The 22,243-nt window shown below is 32.2% G+C and overlaps 3 protein-coding genes and 1 pseudogene across 5 annotated transcripts; 2 read left to right on the forward strand and 2 right to left on the reverse strand.

The window, feature by feature from the left end:
• The first annotated feature begins 3,207 nt into the window (after nucleotides 1-3,207).
• LOC142629061 (F-box/LRR-repeat protein At3g58900-like) lies at nucleotides 3,208-5,836 on the forward strand (annotated as a pseudogene).
• Nucleotides 5,837-7,854: 2,018 nt separating this feature from the next.
• On the forward strand, nucleotides 7,855-10,599 carry LOC142627430 (axial regulator YABBY 4). Of its 2 annotated transcripts, none has more exons than XM_075801292.1 (7): nucleotides 7,855-8,012; nucleotides 8,169-8,312; nucleotides 8,441-8,591; nucleotides 8,686-8,734; nucleotides 8,811-8,886; nucleotides 9,022-9,111; nucleotides 10,039-10,599. In XM_075801292.1, exons 1-7 carry the CDS (start codon nucleotides 7,932-7,934, stop codon nucleotides 10,114-10,116), a joined length of 669 nt encoding a protein of 222 aa, XP_075657407.1. In that variant the 5' UTR covers nucleotides 7,855-7,931; the 3' UTR covers nucleotides 10,117-10,599. The 2 variants fall into 2 exon arrangements, with proteins under 2 accessions (XP_075657407.1, XP_075657408.1); XM_075801293.1 differs by having other exon boundaries at nucleotides 7,857-8,012; nucleotides 8,471-8,591; nucleotides 10,039-10,596.
• A 96-nt stretch (nucleotides 10,600-10,695) lies between these two features.
• LOC142627431 (uncharacterized) lies at nucleotides 10,696-11,966 on the reverse strand. The gene is made up of 4 exons (XM_075801294.1): nucleotides 11,798-11,966; nucleotides 11,475-11,580; nucleotides 11,268-11,345; nucleotides 10,696-10,973 (listed from the first exon to the last, which is right to left on the reverse strand). The coding sequence occupies exons 1-4, from the start codon at nucleotides 11,858-11,860 to the stop codon at nucleotides 10,915-10,917; spliced, it is 306 nt and encodes a 101-aa protein (XP_075657409.1). The 5' UTR covers nucleotides 11,861-11,966; the 3' UTR covers nucleotides 10,696-10,914.
• Nucleotides 11,967-17,445: 5,479 nt separating this feature from the next.
• LOC142627442 (DNA-directed RNA polymerases I, II, and III subunit RPABC5) lies at nucleotides 17,446-21,471 on the reverse strand. 2 transcript variants are annotated; one of them, XR_012842846.1, is made up of 5 exons: nucleotides 21,339-21,471; nucleotides 21,036-21,094; nucleotides 17,823-17,917; nucleotides 17,566-17,706; nucleotides 17,446-17,528 (listed from the first exon to the last, which is right to left on the reverse strand). XR_012842846.1 is itself a non-coding variant. In XM_075801305.1 (4 exons), the coding sequence occupies exons 1-4, from the start codon at nucleotides 21,372-21,374 to the stop codon at nucleotides 17,681-17,683; spliced, it is 216 nt and encodes a 71-aa protein (XP_075657420.1). In that variant the 5' UTR covers nucleotides 21,375-21,471; the 3' UTR covers nucleotides 17,446-17,680. The 2 variants fall into 2 exon arrangements, 1 of the variants encoding a protein (XP_075657420.1); XM_075801305.1 differs by having other exon boundaries at nucleotides 17,446-17,706.
• Between the last annotated feature and the right edge of the window lie 772 nt (nucleotides 21,472-22,243).

Here is a 22,243-nt window from a genome sequence, read left to right on the forward strand (position 1 = left end):
TCTTAGTATTTAAGTTATGCAAAAGTTGTAAAGATGCCTCCCTTTTGATGAAGGGTTGCTAGTTTTTTCTTCTCATAACTTCTGTAATTCTCAAAAATCCTGTTTTATTATTTTTCTCCATCATACATTGAAAGATTTTTTTATTGCTTAATTTTACGCATTGGATAAATTTGCTGACAGACTTAGTCTTAAGCCAATATCAACTAAAGTTTTTTGTGGTCTTTCTTTGCATTGCAGTTTTTATTATATTTAATTAGTCACATATCCGCGCGTTGCGCGTGATAATTTTTTTAAGATAGTCTCATTAAATATTTTATTAATACTATAATTTTAGTTATTACTATTGATTTTTCATTAGTTTTTAAGTTAATAAAAACCTTAAATATATCTTTTTCTTACCTTTACACACACACACACACACACACACACACATATAGTGAATTTTTACACTATCTTTAAGAAAACTCTATATATTCCACTTTTTTGGATGCGTAAAATTATAGACTACCACTCCATAATAATAGTGGCTAATTAATTTTATATATATATTTTTTAGTGATCTCATTTGTAACGCTTTTTACCATTATCGTATTTTTATTAACTGATAATTTGCATAACAAAGACGATAAATGAGAGGTAGCATTGTTCATTAGACTTTTGATAGTAATAGTGTATGAAAATTATATATATATATATATATATATATATATATATATTATAAATAAGGTTAAATGAAATGTCAAAAAATGGATTTTTAAATTTTCTAGCTTTATTTCTTATGTAATTTCTACTACTATCAGAGAACATCTCTTTTTTAGTTATGATTAATATGGTTTCCATATTTAGAGTTTGATTCTTCTTAAATTTAAATTTAGTACTATGATTGTATTTAATTGTTGATTTAATTTCTTAAGTGAATTTAATGGTTTATATTACTACACTGTAAAGTTTTTAATGTTCTCCACACGGTAATCTTTATTTTATCTTTTACTTTTCCTTACAACCTCTTTGTTTTCCAATCAACGATTAATTGACGTTTGGTTTTTTTTTCTTTATCTACCCTTTATTATTTTTTATTGGTTTATTTCTATACAATCTCTCTCTCTCTCTCTCTCCATTGACAACCTATCGTTTTCCAAAATTTGATGATGATTCTATGCTATTAATTAAATATGCATTAGTTTTTTTTTTAATTTAGTGTTTCTAACTTGATTTTTTTTTTTTTTTTTTTTTGTATTTCATTCTTCCTTTGATGCATTGGGTGTGAGAATGAGTGTTTCCCTAGCATTACTCCACTTAATGTGGACAATTTTATTTATTTAATTTAGGAAAAATATTATATTTTAATTTTTTTAATAAAAAAGGAGTGGAAATAAAATAATTTAATGATATATATGGGGGATGTGTCTGAATTTAAATGTTAAATAAAATGATATGAAAAAAATAATAAAAATAAAACACATAACAATAAACACTAACTTATCCAAATAATTTCTATGTAATATAATAACAGTACATTCTTATAGATTATTTTTAATTATTTATAATGCAATATGATAATATTTAACAATCAAAGTCATAAAAAAAAAAAAAAACCTTAAAACACAAAACTAAATCCCATAAACCAAAATAGAGTTCTAAATAATACAAAACTTTATCAAGCTAAAATAGAGATGCAAGAAAAATAAGTAAAAATCCACCGAAAAATTGAGGGAGAAAGAGTGGGAAATAACCACTTTTTTGTGATAGAAAATTATGTAAAGAATGGAAGAGTGAATGACAAATTTATACTAAGAGGATGATAATAAAAAGAAACAAAATAAAGGAAGATAAAAGGAAAGAGGAAGAGTGATATCAAGGTAGAATTTTGGGGAGATGAAAAGCTAAAGAGAAGGAGAAAAGTTGGAGAAAGTTTAAATGTAAAAAAAAAAAAAAAGAGTACAATTTGATGAGCACAATTTTCTTTTATTTGAATTTAAGTAAAATATTACATTTTTTATTTTTTAAAACATAAAGAGAGAGAGAATATAAATAATTTAATGATAAGGAGGATGTGGTTGAATTTTAATATTGAGTAAAATAGAAGAGAAGAAAAAAATATAAGAAAAATGAAAAGATATAACAATAAACACTAAATTATCCAAATTATGCTATGTAATGGAATACTATTTTATTTTTATTTACTATCTTTAATTTTTTGTAATGTAATCGGATAAAATTTAACAATCAAAGAGCAAAATAATAATAATAATAATTTAAAACACAAAACTAAATCGTATCAACCTAAATTAGAGTTCTTAAAAACACAAAAATTTATCAACTTAAAGCGGAGATGCAATAAAATATAAAAATCCACCAAAACATTGAGAGAGAGAGAGAGAGAGAGAGAGAGAGAGAGAGAGAGAGAGAGAGAGAGAGAGAGAGAGAGAGAGAGAGAGAGAGAGAGAACCTTTTTGTGAGAGAAAACTATGCAAAGAATGGGAAAGAGTGACAAATTTATAGTAAGAGAGAAGGGATAAGAAGAGATATATAAAGGAAGATGAAGGGAAAGATGAATAGTAATATTAAAGTAGAGGGTAGTGGGGAGATGAAAAGGTAAGGGAAGAAGAAAAGTTGAAGAAAGTGTAAATATTTAAAAAATAAGTGAATGTAAAAAAAATTATAGGAAAATTGGAAATAAAAAAGAAATATATATAGATGTTAAAACCAACAAAGATGAATATGTAAAGTCAATAATTTATTTATATATTTTTTTTGTAAAAAAAAAAGGAATAAATAATAAATAATAATTATGTGGATAATGATGTTGCGATGAGGTGGCGCAACAAGAGCCAAGCAACAATAAATGTCACGCTTCAGTTTTTAGTAATAATATAGATATATATATATATATATATATTTTTTTTTTTTGTACAAAAAAAAGTAATAAATAATTAATAATAATTATGTGGAGAATGATGTAGCGATGAAATGGTGCAACAGGAGCCCAGCAGCAATAAATGTCACGTTTCAGTTTTTAGTAATATATAGATATAGATATATATATAATTTTTTTGTAAAAAAAAAAAGAATAAATAATAAATAATAATTATGTGGAGTATGATGTAGTGATGAAGTGGCGCAAGAGCAACTCAGCAACAATAAATGCCACGCTTCAACTTTTAATAATATATAAATATAGATATAGATATAAATAAGTCATACTAGATGGCGCTGGCAAAGATAGTTCATCCTAGCTCTAAAATTAGAGCCAAAAGGTGAGACATTCCAGTCTCTAAATTAAGCTACCCAAAATCAAATTTGATGTTATATTCTTTGCTAATATTTATTGTTGACAGACAAGCAATTTCCCTCCGGATCAGTTAACTGAATTGCCAGGTGAAATTCTTGAGTCCAGTCTGTCACTACTGACGTTGAAAGAAATACAAAGGACAAGTGTACTCTCTAGAAGGTGGAGATATCTATGGACATTTGTGACTCATAACTTGGTTTTTGATCATCCAAATTTGCTATCTCTGCCGAAGAAAATGCCTAATTTGAATTTCATGAGTAGAACTGAATCTATTTGGGTTAAAATTTTATCCTTTGCTAGAACTGACTCTAATTGGATTGATATAAAATCCTCTGAAATGTCTAGTTTTGTTAGTTGGGTGAATCAGGTATTGGAGTTGCATCAAGACTATAGATGAGTTTAGAATTTCTTTTTACATGAATGCGAGTTTCACACAGGAAATTGACAATTGGATAAGCTTTTCACTAAAAAAAGAGTTAAAAAGCTATCATTGGATTTCAGGCCCATTTGTTTTATTCACTATATTTCCTATACTCTTAGAAGTCAGTTTCTTCATAGTTACAGTCTTGATTCTTTAACAGACCTTTATTTGTCATTTGTGGATGTGAATGGGGAAGTTCTGGACTATGTTTTATCTAATTGTCCATTCATTGAAAGATTGCATGTGGAGAGCTCAAAATCTGTAGTGAATTTAAAGACTTCTGCCCTTTTGCCCAAGCTAAAGCATTTAGAGATATTAAAATGCTCCAAACTCAAAACATTTTCAGATTTCTACTATAACTCTTGTTTCTTTCAAATATTGTGGGCTTAGGAATACAAAATTCCTTCTAGGGGATCGATGTGCCCAATTTTGTTGATCTGTCTGTGAATTTTGACTATGTTCACTATTTAGCTAAAAACTAATCTTCGATTTCATCTTATCTCTCTCAGCTGGAGACATTTGGGCTATGCTTCCTAATCGAGGTTAGTCATAACTCATAAATAACTCCATTGTGTTTTTTTTTTTTTCCATAAAAAAATAAAAGTTTATGAATGTGCTCTAATTTCTTGGTTCAATTGTTTAGAGATCTCTTTTGTTCCCCAGATTTCCAGAGTCAAGAAATCTTAGGGAATTGAAGTTGTATTTATATCCAGATGTCATGAATAGTCTCCGTATTTGCACTTCCTTGCTAAAGGCATTCCCCGTTTTGCATAGACTTGTGATCAAGGTAATGTTTATAAAATTATAGAGTTGTGGTTTTATTTAGCATGCATATTATTATCTATATTTTCACTTAAAAGTTAAAACTGTTTTTTCCTTAATATCGACTACGTACGGTGATCTTAGTATATATGCATATGTATTGTGTAACCACATATTTGCTTTAATCAACAATAGATAATTCCCAGTGGTTTATTGTTGTTTTAAATGTTTTTAAAATATACAACAAAAGTTGTTGTGAAGTTTTATTTTATCAAACTTTGGAAACCATGTCATTTCTACTTTCCTTTTTTAATCTGTCTATAGCGGTTATTGGGTTGGTTTAAATTACCAAGTGTTGATCAATGTTATATTACTACCTTTTTAATGAATGTGCTTCATTACAAATCGATCATGACATAATATTATCTAATTATATCATCCATGCTTGCAAACTATAAAATTTTGCATATAACATGGCAAAATTAAAGCCTTGTGACTCATCTAGTTCCTTTCATTGTTTGCAATGAAAAGGTTTAGGATTCAAATCCCCCATTCTTTAAATATCGAATTATCATTATGTATAGAACATGTGTTTGTGGATTATTAGATAATAAATAACATTTGATTAACATGGCATGCATAACATTGGTAAAAAGTTATATTTAGTGTAACTTCATCCTAACCACATGCGTGTGTGCGCACATGCGTGTTCCACCCTAAGTATGTGTAATGTGACCCCCATGTCTAGTGAAACTACAACTATCTTATTTTGTTTGTTGGATTAGTCGTGAATTTGGTGTGCAATTGTTGAGAGCCTCGAGGCTCTCACTCAACCTGTTTGTTGTGTTTAATTATTTCTTTCCTTTATTGAAAGCAAGTATCGTAATTTAATGTTTTTTTGTGTCTGCTGCAAATAAAATCATTCATTCCCTTTCTCAGCTGCTAGTATTTTATTGATGAAATTATTAGTAGTTTACTTGTCTTTTAATTAGCATAACACTGTTACTTCTTCGCTTTGACAGTTTATTCGGCAAAAAGGCTCAATGAAAGGAAAAACAGAGGTGCGAAGGAATAAATATCCACACCAATACCTGAAGATGATTGAATTGATTGGTTTTGTTGGTTGTACTGTTGACATTGAACTTGCCTTGAATTTAATCAATAAAGCTGTGTCGTTGGAGAAGATAATTATTGATACACAAAGTACATGTGTGGAAGAAACATTTCATGTTTCTAGTGATCCTGTTAATAAATTAGCAGCTATAAATTATGCGAAGCAATTGGAAACAAGATTAGCCCCAGGGGTGGAATTGGTGATACTATATATAAGGGGATATCTTTCCGAGGGGTGGAATTGGTGATACTATAAGGGGACGTTTGTTTCATTGTAATATGGTGAACATTACAACACTAGAATATGGAATTACAATGTTTAGTTCGTTTATTTGTACCAATGTTTTGAATATTGTTTCGGTTTATTCAATAGAATGGAATATTTTAATACTAGCTTATTCGGCATACCAATATTTGAGTTGGATTGTTCCTATTCTATTTTTCCTACGTGAAATATGTTTTATCTTTACAAAAGGGAGTATAAATAATGGCTAAGATCAAATAAACGAACCAGCTTTGACAGAAAAGAAAGCCTTAAGAATTTGGGTAAAAGTGCAAATGGATGAACTTTTGGCCAGAAGTGACTGGAAAGACGTAGATGAATTCAGAGTGGGAGAACTGAACTAAATTAAGGACTGTTGCCGGAGGAGCCACAGGCAAGGCTTCTCAACATGGTTGTAAGGAAGGAGCGGGTTGGGATGGTCATGTTATAGAAAAAGAGAGAGACTGGGATACACATTTATTGAGGATATCAAAACATTAATAATTTTTAAAACAATAATGATATAGCAAATAGCTTAGTTTAACTGTTCGATATCTTTAGAATCAATTGTGCAAAAAAATGTGTAACTCTTATGAAGTTACATCAAGTGTAACTATAATTTCAAAATGATACACATAGAAATATACTCGCATTTGAATATTTTGTTTCAATAACCAAATGATATTCAAAACATTAATTGCTCCTCCACCCCATTGCATTTGTCCATAAAATACGTTAATTCATCATGAAATACCTTGTCATGACAAGATTATCTAGTCAAAATATTTAAATGAGCTTCTATCCATGAATATTGTTTAATTAATAAGCTCAAAACAACTTATGTGTTGATTCCTACCAACAATCCAAAGTTCCATTTTTCTCAGCTTCTTTCGGGGGCCCATCATAAATTCAACATCTGTCGAAAGTACTCCTCCATGTTAAGAACTGGTCCCTCTACAAGTCTAGATATTAGGACAAAGCCTAGGATTTTTGCCTACTCTAGTTGTGTGAAAAAAATTAAGAGCAAATTTTTTGTTGCTAAGAGTGCCAACAAGCTAGATGCATTGGCTAAGTAACCACCATAGAAATGCTATCTTTTATGTACTTATTCTTAGAACAATGGCCTCATTATTTTATGGATAAAATAAAAGTCCCTTGGGATCATGCATTTTAGGGGACTTGTTTATGAACCAAAGTAAAAAAATCTCAACTTTGTTTCTCTATCTAATTTTTGACATTTTGATGTGTGGTATCTTTGAGCTACTCTTCATGTGCAAGCACGTGGGTGAAAGTCAAGAACACACAGTAAGGTGGTTGTGAATGACAATGATGAGTAGATATTGGCATTAAGAACCTAGCTAGAAGTGAAAAAGTAAAGAAAGATGGGAAATGACATAAACAAAGATAGCACAGAAAGTCCGGGTGATCCCTTCTCCATTGTCAATTATATTTGCTTTCTTTCAGGAAAGACAAATCTTAAGATGCCTCTTTTCCTTCTGCATGCACCCCATGGAAACTTCCCCTCACTCTTTTATGGTAAATGTCACTGCACTTTCACTGTCATGTGAGGCAGAAAAGAGAGTGCTTTAATCGAAGAGAAAAGAGGGTCAATAAAAGAGACAACAACACATGAAACAAACAAGCACTACTGTAATCAATTTTCCTACTGCCATGTATGGAACTTCCAACCTCTGCAACCTCAGAACTAGTAGAAGTCACCCTCTGATAATTGCAAAGTGAAAAAAAAAAAATTTCAACAGGTCAGGGGTGTGAGCGTAATTTGCCTATTGACCCCCCCAAAAAAACATTCTGAATCGCTTTAACATGCAAATGTACTCCAGCTACTCATCAATGAAAGCACATTTCTTCTAGTAAAAAAAAAAACTGTACTAGATTTGAGATAAGTATTCATCAAAAACCAGTAAAATAGTTTCATTACAATCATCACCTAACTCCTAAACATCTATAAATCTCACAGGTCCCCTCTCTCCCTCTCTCACATACATACAAAGAAAAACACGCACGCACACACACACCTTCACATCCAGTCACACACGGATACACCGAGACATACATAGAAGATGTCCACTCTCAGTCAACTCTTTGATCTTTCGGAACAAATATACTATGTGCAATGTGGTTTCTGCACCACCATGTTAGTGGTAATGGTGACTGCAAGTTCTCTAGTTTCTGCACTATATATATATATATATATGTGTGTGTGTGTGTGTGTGTGTGTGTGTGTGTGTGTGTGTGTGTGTCTTCTTTTACCATATTTTTCTTCTGGTTTTTTGTTTTCATATCTGTCTAAAACGCAGGTAAGTGTGCCATGTAGCAGCTTGTCCATGGTGGTCACAGTCAGATGTGGCCACTGCACTGCCCTCTTTTCTGTCAACATGAACATGATGAACGCTTCTTTGGTACCTTTCCAAAATCTTTGGAACTGTCTTAACCATAACGAGGTATATCATACTGATTGCTTAGAGACTTCACTCCTTATCAATGTTAACTTATCTCTATACCGTACACTTCAATGTCACCGTCCACAGTCTTTGATGCTTGCTGTTAATCCCTGTTGATCTATGAGTAGTTAGTGTTCACATGTGAACTGCTTTCACAGCCCAAGCAACAAGATTGCCCAGATGCACAGAAGGTCTTGGACTGGCATAGTACATCCATGCTTGCCTCTTCTGATTATGAAGAAGATGATATAATCTCTGTCAATCACATCGTTAACAAACGTAAGGAACTTTTCATTTTTGTTATAGTTTATTAAATTCGCTTCTGTGGTGCAAATCTGATTAACATATTTGATTTGGATTGGATCCTCTATAGCCCCTGAGAAGAGACAACGAGCACCATCAGCTTATAACCAGTTCATTAAGTAAGATTTTCATTTCAAACATTATCTCTATTATTTAACTTGGGATGTTTTAAGTGATTATTAATTTATATAACAGAGAAGAGATCAAGAGGCTTAAGACTGAGAATCCAAAGATGGGTCACAAGGAAGCTTTCAGTGCAGCTGCAAAAAATGTATGCTCTCGAACCAAGTGCTGGGATTCATTGTACATTAGACAAACATGAAAAAAAAAAAGTTAAGAAAACTGAAAACATATGAAATTCAAGGGGAGCCTAAACTAAATCCTATAAATGTTTGACTATTTTCAGTGGGCTCATTTCCCTGAAATTCAGTACAAAGGAGATGGAGACTATAGCCAGAGTGAAGAAAATGTGACATTGGGCTCAGAAGTCACTGAGGTAAAGAGTTCAATAAAAGTTAAACATCTGAGCAGTTTCTTCCCGCATTATATATGAGGCATTGCCAATATTGGTAAACATAATAATCTGTACGTTTTTCTCCTAAGCAAATTAGGGCTGATCCTCTATTAGAGGGACAGATGCATGATCTCCATGTAAAACAGTCTAAAAGTAGAATGTGTACATGCATTGATGCATTTTGATCAAATCACATGAAAGCTAAAAACTTATATGTCATCTTAAATCCCTTAACGTTCTGTATGTATATATTTTCAGCAGCATTTTTGCACATCTATTTAGTACAAAAACTATTGGAAAATGCTAAACTTATTACAATTTTTATGAGAAATAACTTACAATTTGAAGTGGCAAATAAATATGATTGGTCCACATTAACAATAAAATAAATAAATTTCTTAAATACCATTTTGTGGTTTGTTTAAAAATTAACATATCAGTTTGTAAAACCTATCTTGTAAAATTTATAGCATGCTATTACCACTAATAATTATTAGTAATCATTTGGTAATGGTTATGAAATTCTTCATGGCAATCAGCTCAATATGAAATCCAGAGTTTGGATTTCTAATGGTGCTGTCCTTTTGTCTCAAGTTTCTATTGATCTCCATGGTTAAAAGATTTATACTAATTGGTACTGATTTACTTCATGAAAAACAACCATGTCATATTGACCCTACTGTACTGTGAGCAAGGCTAGCTATTGTGGTAATACTCAATTCTCGTTTCACTTTCACAGATAGCTGGTCACTTTCTTTTGCATTGTCTGCAGCTATATGTCAAATTTATTACTAGATTACCTTTAAAAGAATTTCGACACAATGGCAAGATTCCAAGGAGCCTACTGTGTTTGTAGTAATTTGATCCACTGAAAATGAGTGCATGACTTTCTGTAATAAAAATTTTCAGGTCCATGAAGCTGGCAAAGGTTTTCGTGAAAGAAAAGCCCTCAAGAAATCCCACATGGGCTACGACACACTCGTTTGAACAAGTCTACAAAGATTTCTATAAAAAGAAAGCAGTTTCTATTTCAGGGTTAGTGTTAGGATTAATTCATATGCCTTAGACTAGTAGAGGTATAAATGCTCTTGGGAATGAGGTTTTCACTGCAAGTTGTAGAAGACTCGTTGTCATTGATTAGGAAACAACCTTTAGCTTACAAATTAAGGGTGCTTAACTATTGAATTACTAAGTCTAAAAGACAAATTTTCTCTTCAAGCTCTATATTAGACCGAAAGAAAATAAGCTTAAGGATATGGTTGTCGTTTGGGTTTGGGGCACATGCATTTGCATGGATTCTCTTTGCTTATTGTCAAGGGCTAATTTCCAAAAGCTTTTTCTTTTTCTTTTTCCGAGATAGATTATGGAGGTGTAAATAATGAAGAATGACACTCTAGTACTCGTGTTAGAGACATTACCTGAGCATTTGTTAAACACATTTCAAACAAATGATGTGGTTTGGCAGATTTTTCATGTGTAATTAACTTGGCTGATGTTCCTTACTTTTTTGAATGATGTGGTTCAGCAAAACCCGAAAGTTTTGTAGAACCATACACGTAAGTGACATTGACAACATAAGAGTGATGGTAGATTGAAATTTTTAATTACAACAAGAAAGTGACAACATGAAACCTAGTGTACATATATAGCTTCCCCTATACAATACCCTATCGAGAGCTTCCAAAATTATTTAAAAACATTAATTATTATCTTTAACCTAGCATTCATTATCTTGAAACCCTAATACATTGCTAATTTTGAGTTTGTGATCTCTTCATATGATGTTCAGTAAAGTTTCCACGGTTTCCTTCTTGCTAATTTTGGTGCCCTTGGAATAAATCTACCTGAAAATATGAATTCATGTAAATATACAATCAATATTTTAACCGAAAAGAAAATAGAATCAATACATGATCTTTTCACAGCACTACAATTTGATAGTATTGCTGAGCAAAAGTTTGATGTTGCTACCAAGAAATATTCAATTAATGGAGTAAATATAAAGATATAAAAGGGATGAAATATGAATAATCATCGAGCCTTACAGCCACTAATTTGTAGAACTAATTTATTTATAAATAAGATAAAATACTGAATATGCAACTTCTCAAAAGAAATGAAAAGGCCGAGTGTCTTACTCATTAAGGGTCTTGGAGAAAGAGAGTGAAAATATGATTGAAAGAAGTCTCTATTCTCTTTCTGTAGCTCTCTCCACACTGTAGGCCAAGCATGCATTAACTTCATCAGAACAGATGGATCATACACAGGCACAAGCTAGTACACGTGCACTTGCACATACAAACATGTTCACTAAAACAGACATAGACACACAGAGAGAGATTGACCTGTAAGTGTGATGAGTGGGCGAATGCTTGCATGCTCTGCAAGTGCCTTTATACATTGGTCTCTATTCATGTGAAGGAGCAAGCATCTTTCTATAAGATGTTGAACCTGTTTTTTACATGCAAAAAGCATAGTGTCCATAAACTTCAATTAATCCATGACCTTTTTTTATGATGAAACTTGATACTATTTCATATCAACAGAAATATTAATATAATAGGATGTCCAGACAAAGCAAAGATTCTACACAAAAATATATCATCATGAACATTATTTTGTGCAACTTTGATGCTTTGCGGGAGAGAAAAAAGAGAGATTCACTTACCATTCTTATGTAGCTGTGGGGGTGGCAATGCAAACAAGGATAGGAATGATGGTTATGGTACATTTTTCTTGAGTAGAACTGGACAAAACGAGGAGACAGAATTGAAACAAATAATAGAAGAAAGAAAAGTGAGAAAACAAACAAATGAAAAAGTGCAAAGGTAGAGAAGATATTTGGTGGTTTATATAGCTCAAAGAGAGCAAGTAATAAGAAAGAAATATTGTTATCCACTGATATCCAAGTGAAGGGCCAAAAAAGCACAAGAAATCCAAACGATAGCTCACCTCATCTTCAAGAGATAAGAGAAAAGAAATGGGATTTAAATCCCATTTTTTTTATTTCGATTATGACAATTGAATTGAGTGGCCAAACTTATGGTCACCTTGGACAATCACCTCAGGCCCTGGTGCACATATTTGCTACCCATTTCTGGGACCTACATTTTTCAAGTGCCAGTGGTCCTTCGAAGGTACAATGATGCTCAGGGGCATCTTGATTTAGAGATGACATTTACATTGAATCCTGACCATTCAAGTAGGGATATCCTTAGTGTACAAACATTTGCCACGTTGTGTACTTAGAAAAAAAAAATGATATTCTTCATTAGAATTAGATTCATTTCTTGATTTATATTAAATATTACAAATCTAAAATTAAAAACAATATCATCTCATTTAAAAAACTTTAAGATGTGACCATTTAAATGAAATTTTAATCGTGAAATACATAATCAATTTCCAAATGCAAGGTAAGAATAGCATAAGTCCTCCTATCAATGGAGCAGTGAAAAACTATCCTCTCAATTGCCAAAAACAGCTGCTTTAGCCGAATCATATTACATGAGGTCATATTATTAAGTATTTCTACTATGTTCAGGAGAAAAAAAGAAAGTATTTCTATTGTGAGGTTCTTTAAGTATATTCATTTTACATGTGCACCCAAAAAAAAAATGAGACTTTTTTTTTTTTTTTGGTGGTAAATATACAACATATCATTAAGAAATTTAGAGTTTCAGATGCAGACTGAAGACAAACATCATTAGAAATATCAAAATCAACAACAATTAAAAAAAAAATCAAGAGAAGTGGCTAAGTACAAAGTTCTCAGTTTGATTTCTCCCCAAGGACACCAAAAGATATCCGCATATTGATTTGCTTCTCTAAATACACGGTTGATCTGCTCGAGTGAAAATTGTTGGAGGAGCCATCTACAATCTTGAACAAGAAATTTGAAAGTAGGGTTTATCTTCTCAGCAATTTGTAAAAATGAAATAATAATGAGTCCATCCACGTCTAATACAAGGGTAAACAATCCAATGTGTAAAGCAAGATGTATCTCATCTATTAAAGCCTATAACTCTAGAATTCCTCGTGTTTATACCAAAAATTGTAAAAAATTCTACTGCTTTTTGAAAACAAGATCGAATGGGATCAGTAGGTTGCCTATCCAGCTAGAACATTGCATGATTCCTATAAAGCCAAAGGGACCATAGGAGAAGAATTTCCAAGGTAAATGAAGTTTATGCGTTAAGGTGAAGTACTGTGAACATATAGTTGAAACCAAGCCAATGTTTTAGAGGGAGATAAGATGAACTGATGCAATAAGCAAGTACACCCAACCTGTTCCAAAAAAATTCATAAATTTTGATATTCCTGAAGATAGTGTGTACAATTTATTCCACATTGTGCTCGCACAATAGGCATGATAGCGAAATATTGAATTGTCTTGCAGCTAAAAGCTTATATAGTTATATTGATTTCATATAAATGGCAAATGCTAAACTACGATACAACATATTTTCACAAAAGCTCCTGTGCCAAAGGCTTATAGAGTTAGCCCTGTGAATTTGTTAAACTCCCCATAATTTCTAGGCCTATGTGTTTCATGTGCTTCTAAGAGTCCTATAGCTCAATTTATGCTTCGTGACATTTCCAATAATGATGTACGAGTTTCAAATCTTCTACCCCTATTATAATTATCTATCCACCAAAAAAATATGTGCTTCCTTAGCCAAATAATGGTTAAAGGCAGTGTGGACATTTTTTGAAATGAAAAAACCCTTCTTCTTTTTTCTTTCTTTTTCCCTCACTAAGATAAGATAAAAGATATCTTCTTCTCATCAAGTTGGAGTTTGAAAGATTTATGGCCGTGCTCTTAGATCTTTCACATGCCATTTGTTTCCCATAACATTGTTAATGGGCGTTTTGCTATTAAGGAAAATGTCTCATCTCCTCCATCATTTTGCCTGGTTCCAAGAGTTAAATGGAATTATTTCTTCTTTTATGTAATGTTGTCTTTCTCTTCTTTTATTAACAATTAATCACAGATCCACACGCGATATACAGAAAAATTCGACAATTTTTTTAAGTGAAAAATAAAAATAGTATATGAGACTTATAAGTATTAATCTCAAACCCTTCTTAAATTAATATGATTATTTTCTAACAAAGTATAGTTATAACAATATATAAGATTTTATAAATTAAGTTATCTATATTTATTATTTGAAAGTGTTTTTTTTCCCAATTAAGGAAACATATATAATATATTTTACATTCAATTATTATATAAGGTGAGATATTTTGTAAATAATATAATGTGGTTGATATTTTTTTTTCTAGTGCTCTTTATAAATGGTTCATCATTTACAATTATATGTCTTGAATGGCCTAATAAGGAAGTAAATATAAGTAAATTCATCAGTTATACTAGAAAAAAATACAAGTCTTTAATAATATAAGAAAAATGTAATTTTATAAAAAATTTACTTACATTACGCTAAGAATGTGACATAATTGTCACTAAAGTAACTTTTATTTTTACACAAACTTTTCCTCCCAAAACATCATTAAAGTTGACTGAATTGACTAAATTGAACCAAACGGACAGAAATGGACCCAAGTGTACAAAAATGGACCAAATAGACAAACGTAAATTGAACTTAACAAAAATGGACAGAATTGAACCGATCAAAACACTATGTTAGTATGGCTCAACAGGAGTGTGGCAACAATAGATATTACAATTTAACTTTTAGATATTATATATATAAAAGTAATATTCAAGAGAAAAAAAAAAAAGGCAAAAGAAAAGAACATGCAATATTGTGTCAAATAATAATTTACGCGTTTAGGTGCACCTTTGATTCCTTCTCAAAAAAAAAAAAGGTACAACTTTGATGGAGACTTATAATATTTATGTAAGTTTATTAACATAATATAGTAAAATTTGTATATCCTTAGCATCACTCTATATAAATCAACAAAACTCATGCACCAAAGGCTTAAAGAGGTGGGCACTGTGAATTTGTTAAATTCCCTATAATTAACTAATTAAGTGCTTCATGTGCTCCCAAGATTAATCTTGTAATTCAAAAGGGCATCTCTTGGTATTTTTAATGGTAATGTGCTAATTTCAAATCCTCCATCCCGGCCCTATTGTAATTATTGGATTTTCCCAAAAAAATAAAATAAGGTGAAGAATGGTTAAAGGCACATGTGGACATTTTTTAAATGGAAAACCATTGTTTTTTTCTTTTTCTTTTTCTTTTTCCCTCAATTAAGATAAGAGAAAGATATTTTCTTTTCATTCAAGTTGTATTTTGAAAAATATACGGCCAAGTTTTTAGATCTTTCACACGCAATTTTGTTGCCCATGACATTGTCAAATGGGCCTTTTGTACAACCAAGAGTTAGATGAATTTATTTCCCCTTTTCCTTGTGTATGGTTTAATTTTGAGGGAGGCTTATCAATATCCAATCTGAATCTTACACTAGCTTGGTTTACTGCAAAGCAAGGAAAAAATGAAAAAAAAAAAATTCAATTTTTTTCTGTCCTTTTGTTAGTAAATAAAAAGGGGAAAAGAAAAAGATAGAGAGAAAATAAAATAATTATAAAAAAAATCGTTAGAGATCCTTGCAACAATAGAAGTTATTCAAAAGTATCTTTTCTTCTCTATCTTTTCTTAGCTTTTCCACATAACCAAAAGAAATGTCATGTGTAATTGGAACTTTATAATATATTTATATATATCAACAATTCAAACTATACCACTTTGCGTGCAGTGTTTCTTTGTAAATTCACCAAATATATGGAAAATTGGAATTCGACAAGTTTGTTATAAGATTTGACATTTTTTTATATATAATATGTACCTACTTTACTTTAGCCAGACGCATCTTGATCTGATTAGACTTTGATTATATTTTTGAATTAATGAGCCGGGTCATTGAGAAGAAAAGCCAAGAATACTAGTACTAGTAGTAATTAAGGTACGCACAAAATGCTATTGACTTAAGACTATGCCATCATTATTGCTTTGTCCATTTAGCGACAAATCGGTAGTCTAATACACTTATTCCACCATTATTGACCAAAATTTACTTGCTTTCAACTCCAACCCTCGATTTTGAAACACGTGTGACATGGCTGCATATTCTTTCTACTCGATGGAACAGAACACGACTATTTGTTACTATTTGCTAATGAGACATGACATTGTTTTTTCCTTTATTGTAACAAGACATAACTTGGGACTAAACGAGTTCAAACTTCAAACTCTTCTTTTTATGCAGTTTTTATAGTTTCATATTCATACTCGTTAGTCAAATTTAAATTAGGTGGAATCCTCTTTGGTATTCAGCCAATATCCAACCAGGGAAATCAGACAATTTCGTCCCATGACATGTTAAGAGGACCATTTTTTTTTTATAGTAAAATAAAGTTAAAAAAAAAAAGATTTCTTACAAATTAAGTGAAATAAAATGTAAAACGAAAAGGTGAAAATGTGTTATAATCACTTCAAAGAATTATCATGACAAATTTGAGAGGACGCACTAGGTAAATATTTTTATGAATTTGTAATCAAATATTACAAATTTTTTGCACCCATCGAAAGATGTGAGATGCCCATTATTGGAGCATGCTTTACATATCATATTAAAGGGAAATATAATTTAATGGGCAAAATTGATATTTCATTAGAGTTGTCCACGAGTTAGTTCGAGTTGAGTTTATGCCCAACTAACAACCGATCTAGCCAAATTGGGTGAAGAAATTTTAAACCCACCACAAACCGGTGAGAGAGTTGGATTGGATTGGTCCAATTACATGTCAGGTGGTAGTCGGTTCAATCAAAACCAACAATGACAAAAGCAAACAAAAATATTTGCCCTGATTATGTGAAATTTCACCAACAGAAATCTTGTCAAATTTGATGGATATCCACAATTTTATAGCCAAAAAACACTTGAATGTTCCAGATTTGTTGGTTTTCACAATCGGGTTGGGTGACTTGGGTTTTGGAGGAGTAAACCAGTGAACTGACTGGCCAATGTCAGATTTTGAGGTGGGCCCTGCCATCGACCGCTAGAGTAGTCTAGTTCGGCAGTTTAGATCCAATCGGGTGTGACAGGTCAGTTGGTAATGGATCGGGTTACCAGGTGGCTTGGACAATGGACACCCTAGATTTCATTAAAAACAAACCCCAAATACGAGTTACAACTTATGACACAGGAGATGCCATTTGATACTACGTAGTACATACGGTCAACATTCACACGGAAGGGTACGAAACTAAGTGCCTTAATAGGATCCCAACAAATATGTGTGATAATTCACATCAATAACAAATTATTTCACAAGAAACATTACTGCTAAAGCAACAAACATATTTTAATTTAGTGGATAGGTTCATACACATTAAAATAATTCATAAAAGCAACAAGAGAATTGTCTTGAACACATCCCATACATAATATTTTCACTTGTGTCTGGCTACATCCTATTTGACCAGTACTTGCTCCAAACAAAATAAAACAGTAAACCTAGATAGACATTCACATTTGGTAAAACGAACTTCTGCTCACTTGCAGCCCCCATTCATTAAGTGTTATCATTCCTCTCCAGAGCTGCAAAAAAGTGGATATGTGAGTGCCAATAGAGCCATAAGAATAGCCATTAGAATAATGTTAATAGAGAGAGAGAGAGAGAGAGAGAGAGAGAGAGAGGAGGAGAGAAGGATTACTATTGTAATTCAGAAGCTTCTCAATGAGGTCAACATGAGTCATAAGCATTCGCCTGCAGCAGTAGCGGACCAACCCCAATCCATCAAGTGCATCTCTGCATACCACATAATTAAACATTAGTGCCACCAACTAATATCAACTGCAAATTCATGCTTATAATCAAAACTAATACCAGGTAATGCTGCCCACTACCTGTCAAGATCATGCTCCAAGAATTCAAAACTCAAGCATATTTATTAGCCGGCCAAATTGTATTTGTTAGTGTTAAATACTCAGAGAATACACAGATATACGTTCATAAGCATAGGTACAAATGACTTACAAAATTCAGCCAATATTGATCAATAATGTCTATGGACCCAAACCAAATGCAAGTGCATACAAAATAAATAACCCCTTTCACATGTGCTTTCAAATTCTCATAAATTTTGAGGCACTTCTTCACTAACAAATTTTCTTAACAGTCTCAAGCATTAAGTTTCAAAATCACAATTATAACTTACAGTGTCATAGACAAACTCGCACCATAATCACCCACAACTACACTACCATATGCTTAGAAATTCACATCACCAAATTCGTCTCAGCGATCAAAAAAGATTCACAACATATAGTCACCATCCTTATTTCCTTATAAAAATTAACAATAATAATAGTCAGCACTCTTATTTTCTTGATAATCCATATTTTTCATTGCACTAAGAACACAGATTACAACTCAGAGCTATGCTGGCCTCATGGAAGCAGCACAACCCACACAACAGAACAGAACACAAACAAGACAAAGGTGTACATAGCACAGACTGCACTTTCACAAACAACCAGAACAAAAGACTGTTCTAACTTCACTAACAATACTCAAAGCTATCTAAGAATACCCCAATTTGCACAGAGGATCTTGCTGAGGATTGAGTTGTACACTTTGCCGCTGCCCACCATCCAACCCCTTACATCCCTTTTGATACTCTTAAAAATTAGTTCCTCAGTCTGAAACTCACGCCCATAGATTATGTTATTTCTTTGACTCCACAGGTGGCAAACTGTTGCCCACCAAGCCAATTTTCAGAATAAAGGCGATGTTAGTGGTGAACCAAGGTGAAAGTGATGTTACTCTAATCAAAACATGCCGAATTAGCTGTAGTGGAAAAAATAATGAACAATATGGTGTCATAGCATTTTTCTTATGAAAATATTAAAGCTGCTATAACTATTACTACAAAAGGCTTACAAAGTGATATTGCCAAGTGTCTTTTTCTCTTAATATATAGACAGTAGAAAACCTTAACCAGATGAAGCCTAAACTTTTGCCCCACTGGAGCATCAAAAGGTGAAGACAAGGGTTTGTCAAAAAAATATGAGAATAAGGGTCGTCAAGAGTCAACCCCACTATAACAATAGGGATAACACTACCATTGGGTTTAGTGAAATCTAACTTATGGCACTTTGTACTTGTTAGTGACAGAAGATAGCTACTTATAGTATTAAATCCTAAAGGAATCCTTAAGGGTAAAGAAAGGAGTTGTAAGTGCCTAAAATTCAGTGGTGCTTTTTCTTTGGTACTTAGCACCCCAACTTTGTTTGGGTTTTCATTCATATCCACCCAAATCACAAAGATAAATGCTGAAACAAGCATCTACCATAGACACTGAAAATGACACCATGCTATACCATAAAGAGAGAGACATACAGAAAGAATATGAGTCTTAAATGACCTAATCAGTTGAAGGAAGACTGTATATAACTCTTAATTTAGCCAGGAAAGAGCAAAGCAAACATCCAGACTGTCATTATTCTGAATGTTTCTTAAATCTCAACTCACAAGCAATGCAATAACTTAACATCATATAGTAAATAGATGATAAGTCCAAAATTTCCAAACCACAAATTAAAAGGAGGAAAGTTTCTTGCCTATTCAAATCATATGTAACAGACAGTTCAATTCAAATTACCACATGAAAACTATATAACAATTCAATATAATGCAGATAACTCCAGTAATTGTCAGTATATCTAGTTTTGCAATATTTCATTTCACATCAAGACTGATAATCATCAAAAGCAGCCAGATTGTCTTAGCAATTTCAAGACTTGAATATAAATGCATAAGGTCACAAGATAATATTGCTTGAGATGCTTATCACATTCACTTCACAAGAAATTTATAAGAATTTTTGAAATCCAAAATATGGACTTAGTAAATTTCAGGTTAGAAAAGAATTCTTATTTCTTTTGTAGTATCACAGAGGAATTTGTAGCAACACAAAAGCTTCTCCTACAAGGAATACCAACCCACTTCTAATGATTTAAAAATGAAGCAAAAGGATAGGCTTAACTGCCAAAAAAACTATTACCCAATAAACAAACTGCTTCATTAATGAAAAGAAGGTCCAAGAATGTAACAAAATGATAGTCAGCAATGCTAAGATACATGATCTGCCAATTCTAAAAGTGCTTAAAGAGAAGCTTAAAACAGCCTTGACAGATAGGTGCCTTAACAATCCAAGCACATGAATATATGCCAATACAATGTCCAACTGGACACATGCAATGGTTGGATACCTGAAAAATGTTCTCTCTTTAAATTATTTTAGTAAGTTAAGGAATATTAGTTTTGCAAAAGGAATTGGCTAGGAGAACCCACTGAAGCACAATAGAAAACAAAGGGAGAGAAGTGAGAATATTAATAAATATGACAGGAAAGGATCACCAAAAAGTGAAATTGCACTTTCAAATTAAAACAACAATAGATGCCAACCATAACTAACAAAGTTATCGATGATCTACAAATGGGTTCTTCTAGGGACGCAACAAAATGTCACAACATTTTCACAACAATTGATGTGGTAATTCACCATACGTTAAAATAAAACGAAATATAATAAAATATTTATACCGGGACCCACCACAGCTCAAAAATAAAAAAAAAGATACTGTGAATTGTTGTTGTTTTCGGCTACTATATATAATGGAATAGTATATATAACATTGCCAAAGCAGCATTATTGTAAATATCACTGGGTTATCAATCAAAAATTCAGTACATTTAGCAAAAAATACAGGGTAACAAAAAAAAAGTTCCAAATAATACAACAAGATGTTATTTTAGTTTAACATGTCATGTATTTATCTGCATAATTCAATTTCTGGTTACTATTACAGTTTGCAATCATATGAGCAAACGCTAACAAAAAAAACCAAAGAGGTTCTCTCACCCTTCAGAGTAATCTGACTGTAGAAGGTCAAGATATGTGTCCCATTTGTTTCCAATTACCTATACAACACAAACAAATAACCAAAAATTGACATTAACAAATATCAAGGATTAATTAGCAGCAAAGTCACATTGTTTAACATTCACATCTGGTTTTGCATTTGTTCTCTAAATTGCTTGGTGGAACATGAACAAGAAAACCTCCTTAACCAAATCAACAAAACCTCACTGTGAATAAATGCTATATTAGAAAAGATATAAACTTAGGTTTTTCAATCAATAACAAATGTAAGAAAGTAAATACCTTGCCGCAGGTAAAGCAACGAACTGGAATGATCATCTTCGCGGTTGGCTTAGGTTGTTCCTCTCTCTTCTCTTCTGTGTCTATGTGGTTTCCGTGGGCTCTAGAGGGTTCTAATTTCTGAGGGGGTTTATGGTACAGTGAGTGAGGGCGTCTTCGACTTGGTCATTTGTTTTGGGCCGGTTGGATTTTTTTGACCTACCCGGCCCATTCATTTTATGATTCTTCAAAATGTTTTTGAATAATTGAAAAAGTTAACAGATTTTCGAATAAGTGCATGTTTTAAAATGTTTGAAATTTTTTTATAGAAAAATAAAAAAAGTAATTTTTTTTATTTTTTTATATTTCTCATGAAAGCTGAGTGATATCGAAATTTTCCTAGACCCATTAATAAATGTCATAAGAACATCTATTAATCGGACCTTTTAATAAAGAGAAATGTTATGACCATAACATGTTATGTCATTTGTTGACGCCTTGCAGCTGCTTGACCACTTGTCACGGTGACGCTCACGCGCCTTTCATCTCATGTTAACCTCGGTGCGAGAGATGATATATGGAGGTGTGTCATACCTCAGGCATGTGATTGGACTATGAGTCGATTTTAAAGAAATTTCCAAGGATAAGTGAAGTTGCCACCAATCATTAGGTTTTTATAAGGTGTGATAGGTCAACTGACTCTATTTGATTCTATTAGTGATCCCAGGTTAAAAGAAATGACATTTTTCCTATTCTAATGTGAATGGGAAAAAAATCTTGATTCTTGAGTTCGGAAGTCAAGTTACTTATGGGGAAGGTTTTAGGCACCCCATAATGCTTGTCCAAAGGCAGTAATTTATTTTGGTAAAATTGTAATTTTAAGACGTTGGCAATTGAAAATGAGTTATTGGCATTAGCCTATAGGGGCT

This window comes from Castanea sativa, chromosome 3 (genome assembly GCF_040712315.1).
Source record: "Castanea sativa cultivar Marrone di Chiusa Pesio chromosome 3, ASM4071231v1".
In the NCBI taxonomy this organism is placed as follows: domain Eukaryota; kingdom Viridiplantae; phylum Streptophyta; class Magnoliopsida; order Fagales; family Fagaceae; genus Castanea; species Castanea sativa.

Coding starts and splice junctions, on each gene's coding strand:
- LOC142627442 (XM_075801305.1), bottom strand. CDS start 21,374: ATGATCATTCCAGTTCGTTGCTTTACCTGCGGCAAG. Junction 21,095..21,338: donor GTTGCTTTACCTGCGGCAAG/GTATTTACTTTC, acceptor TGTGTTGTATAG/GTAATTGGAAACAAATGGGA. Junction 17,918..21,035: donor CAGTCAGATTACTCTGAAGG/GTGAGAGAACCT, acceptor TGTGGTATGCAG/AGATGCACTTGATGGATTGG.
- LOC142627431 (XM_075801294.1), bottom strand. CDS start 11,860: ATGTACCATAACCATCATTCCTATCCTTGTTTGCATTGCCACCCCCAC. Junction 11,581..11,797: donor CCCACAGCTACATAAGAATG/GTAAGTGAATCT, acceptor TGTAAAAAACAG/GTTCAACATCTTATAGAAAG. Junction 11,346..11,474: donor CCCACTCATCACACTTACAG/GTCAATCTCTCT, acceptor CTTGGCCTACAG/TGTGGAGAGAGCTACAGAAA.
- LOC142627430 (XM_075801292.1), top strand. CDS start 7,932: ATGTCCACTCTCAGTCAACTCTTTGATCTTTCGGAACAAATATACTAT. Junction 8,313..8,440: donor ACTGTCTTAACCATAACGAG/GTATATCATACT, acceptor ATCTATGAGTAG/TTAGTGTTCACATGTGAACT. Junction 8,735..8,810: donor GCTTATAACCAGTTCATTAA/GTAAGATTTTCA, acceptor TTTATATAACAG/AGAAGAGATCAAGAGGCTTA.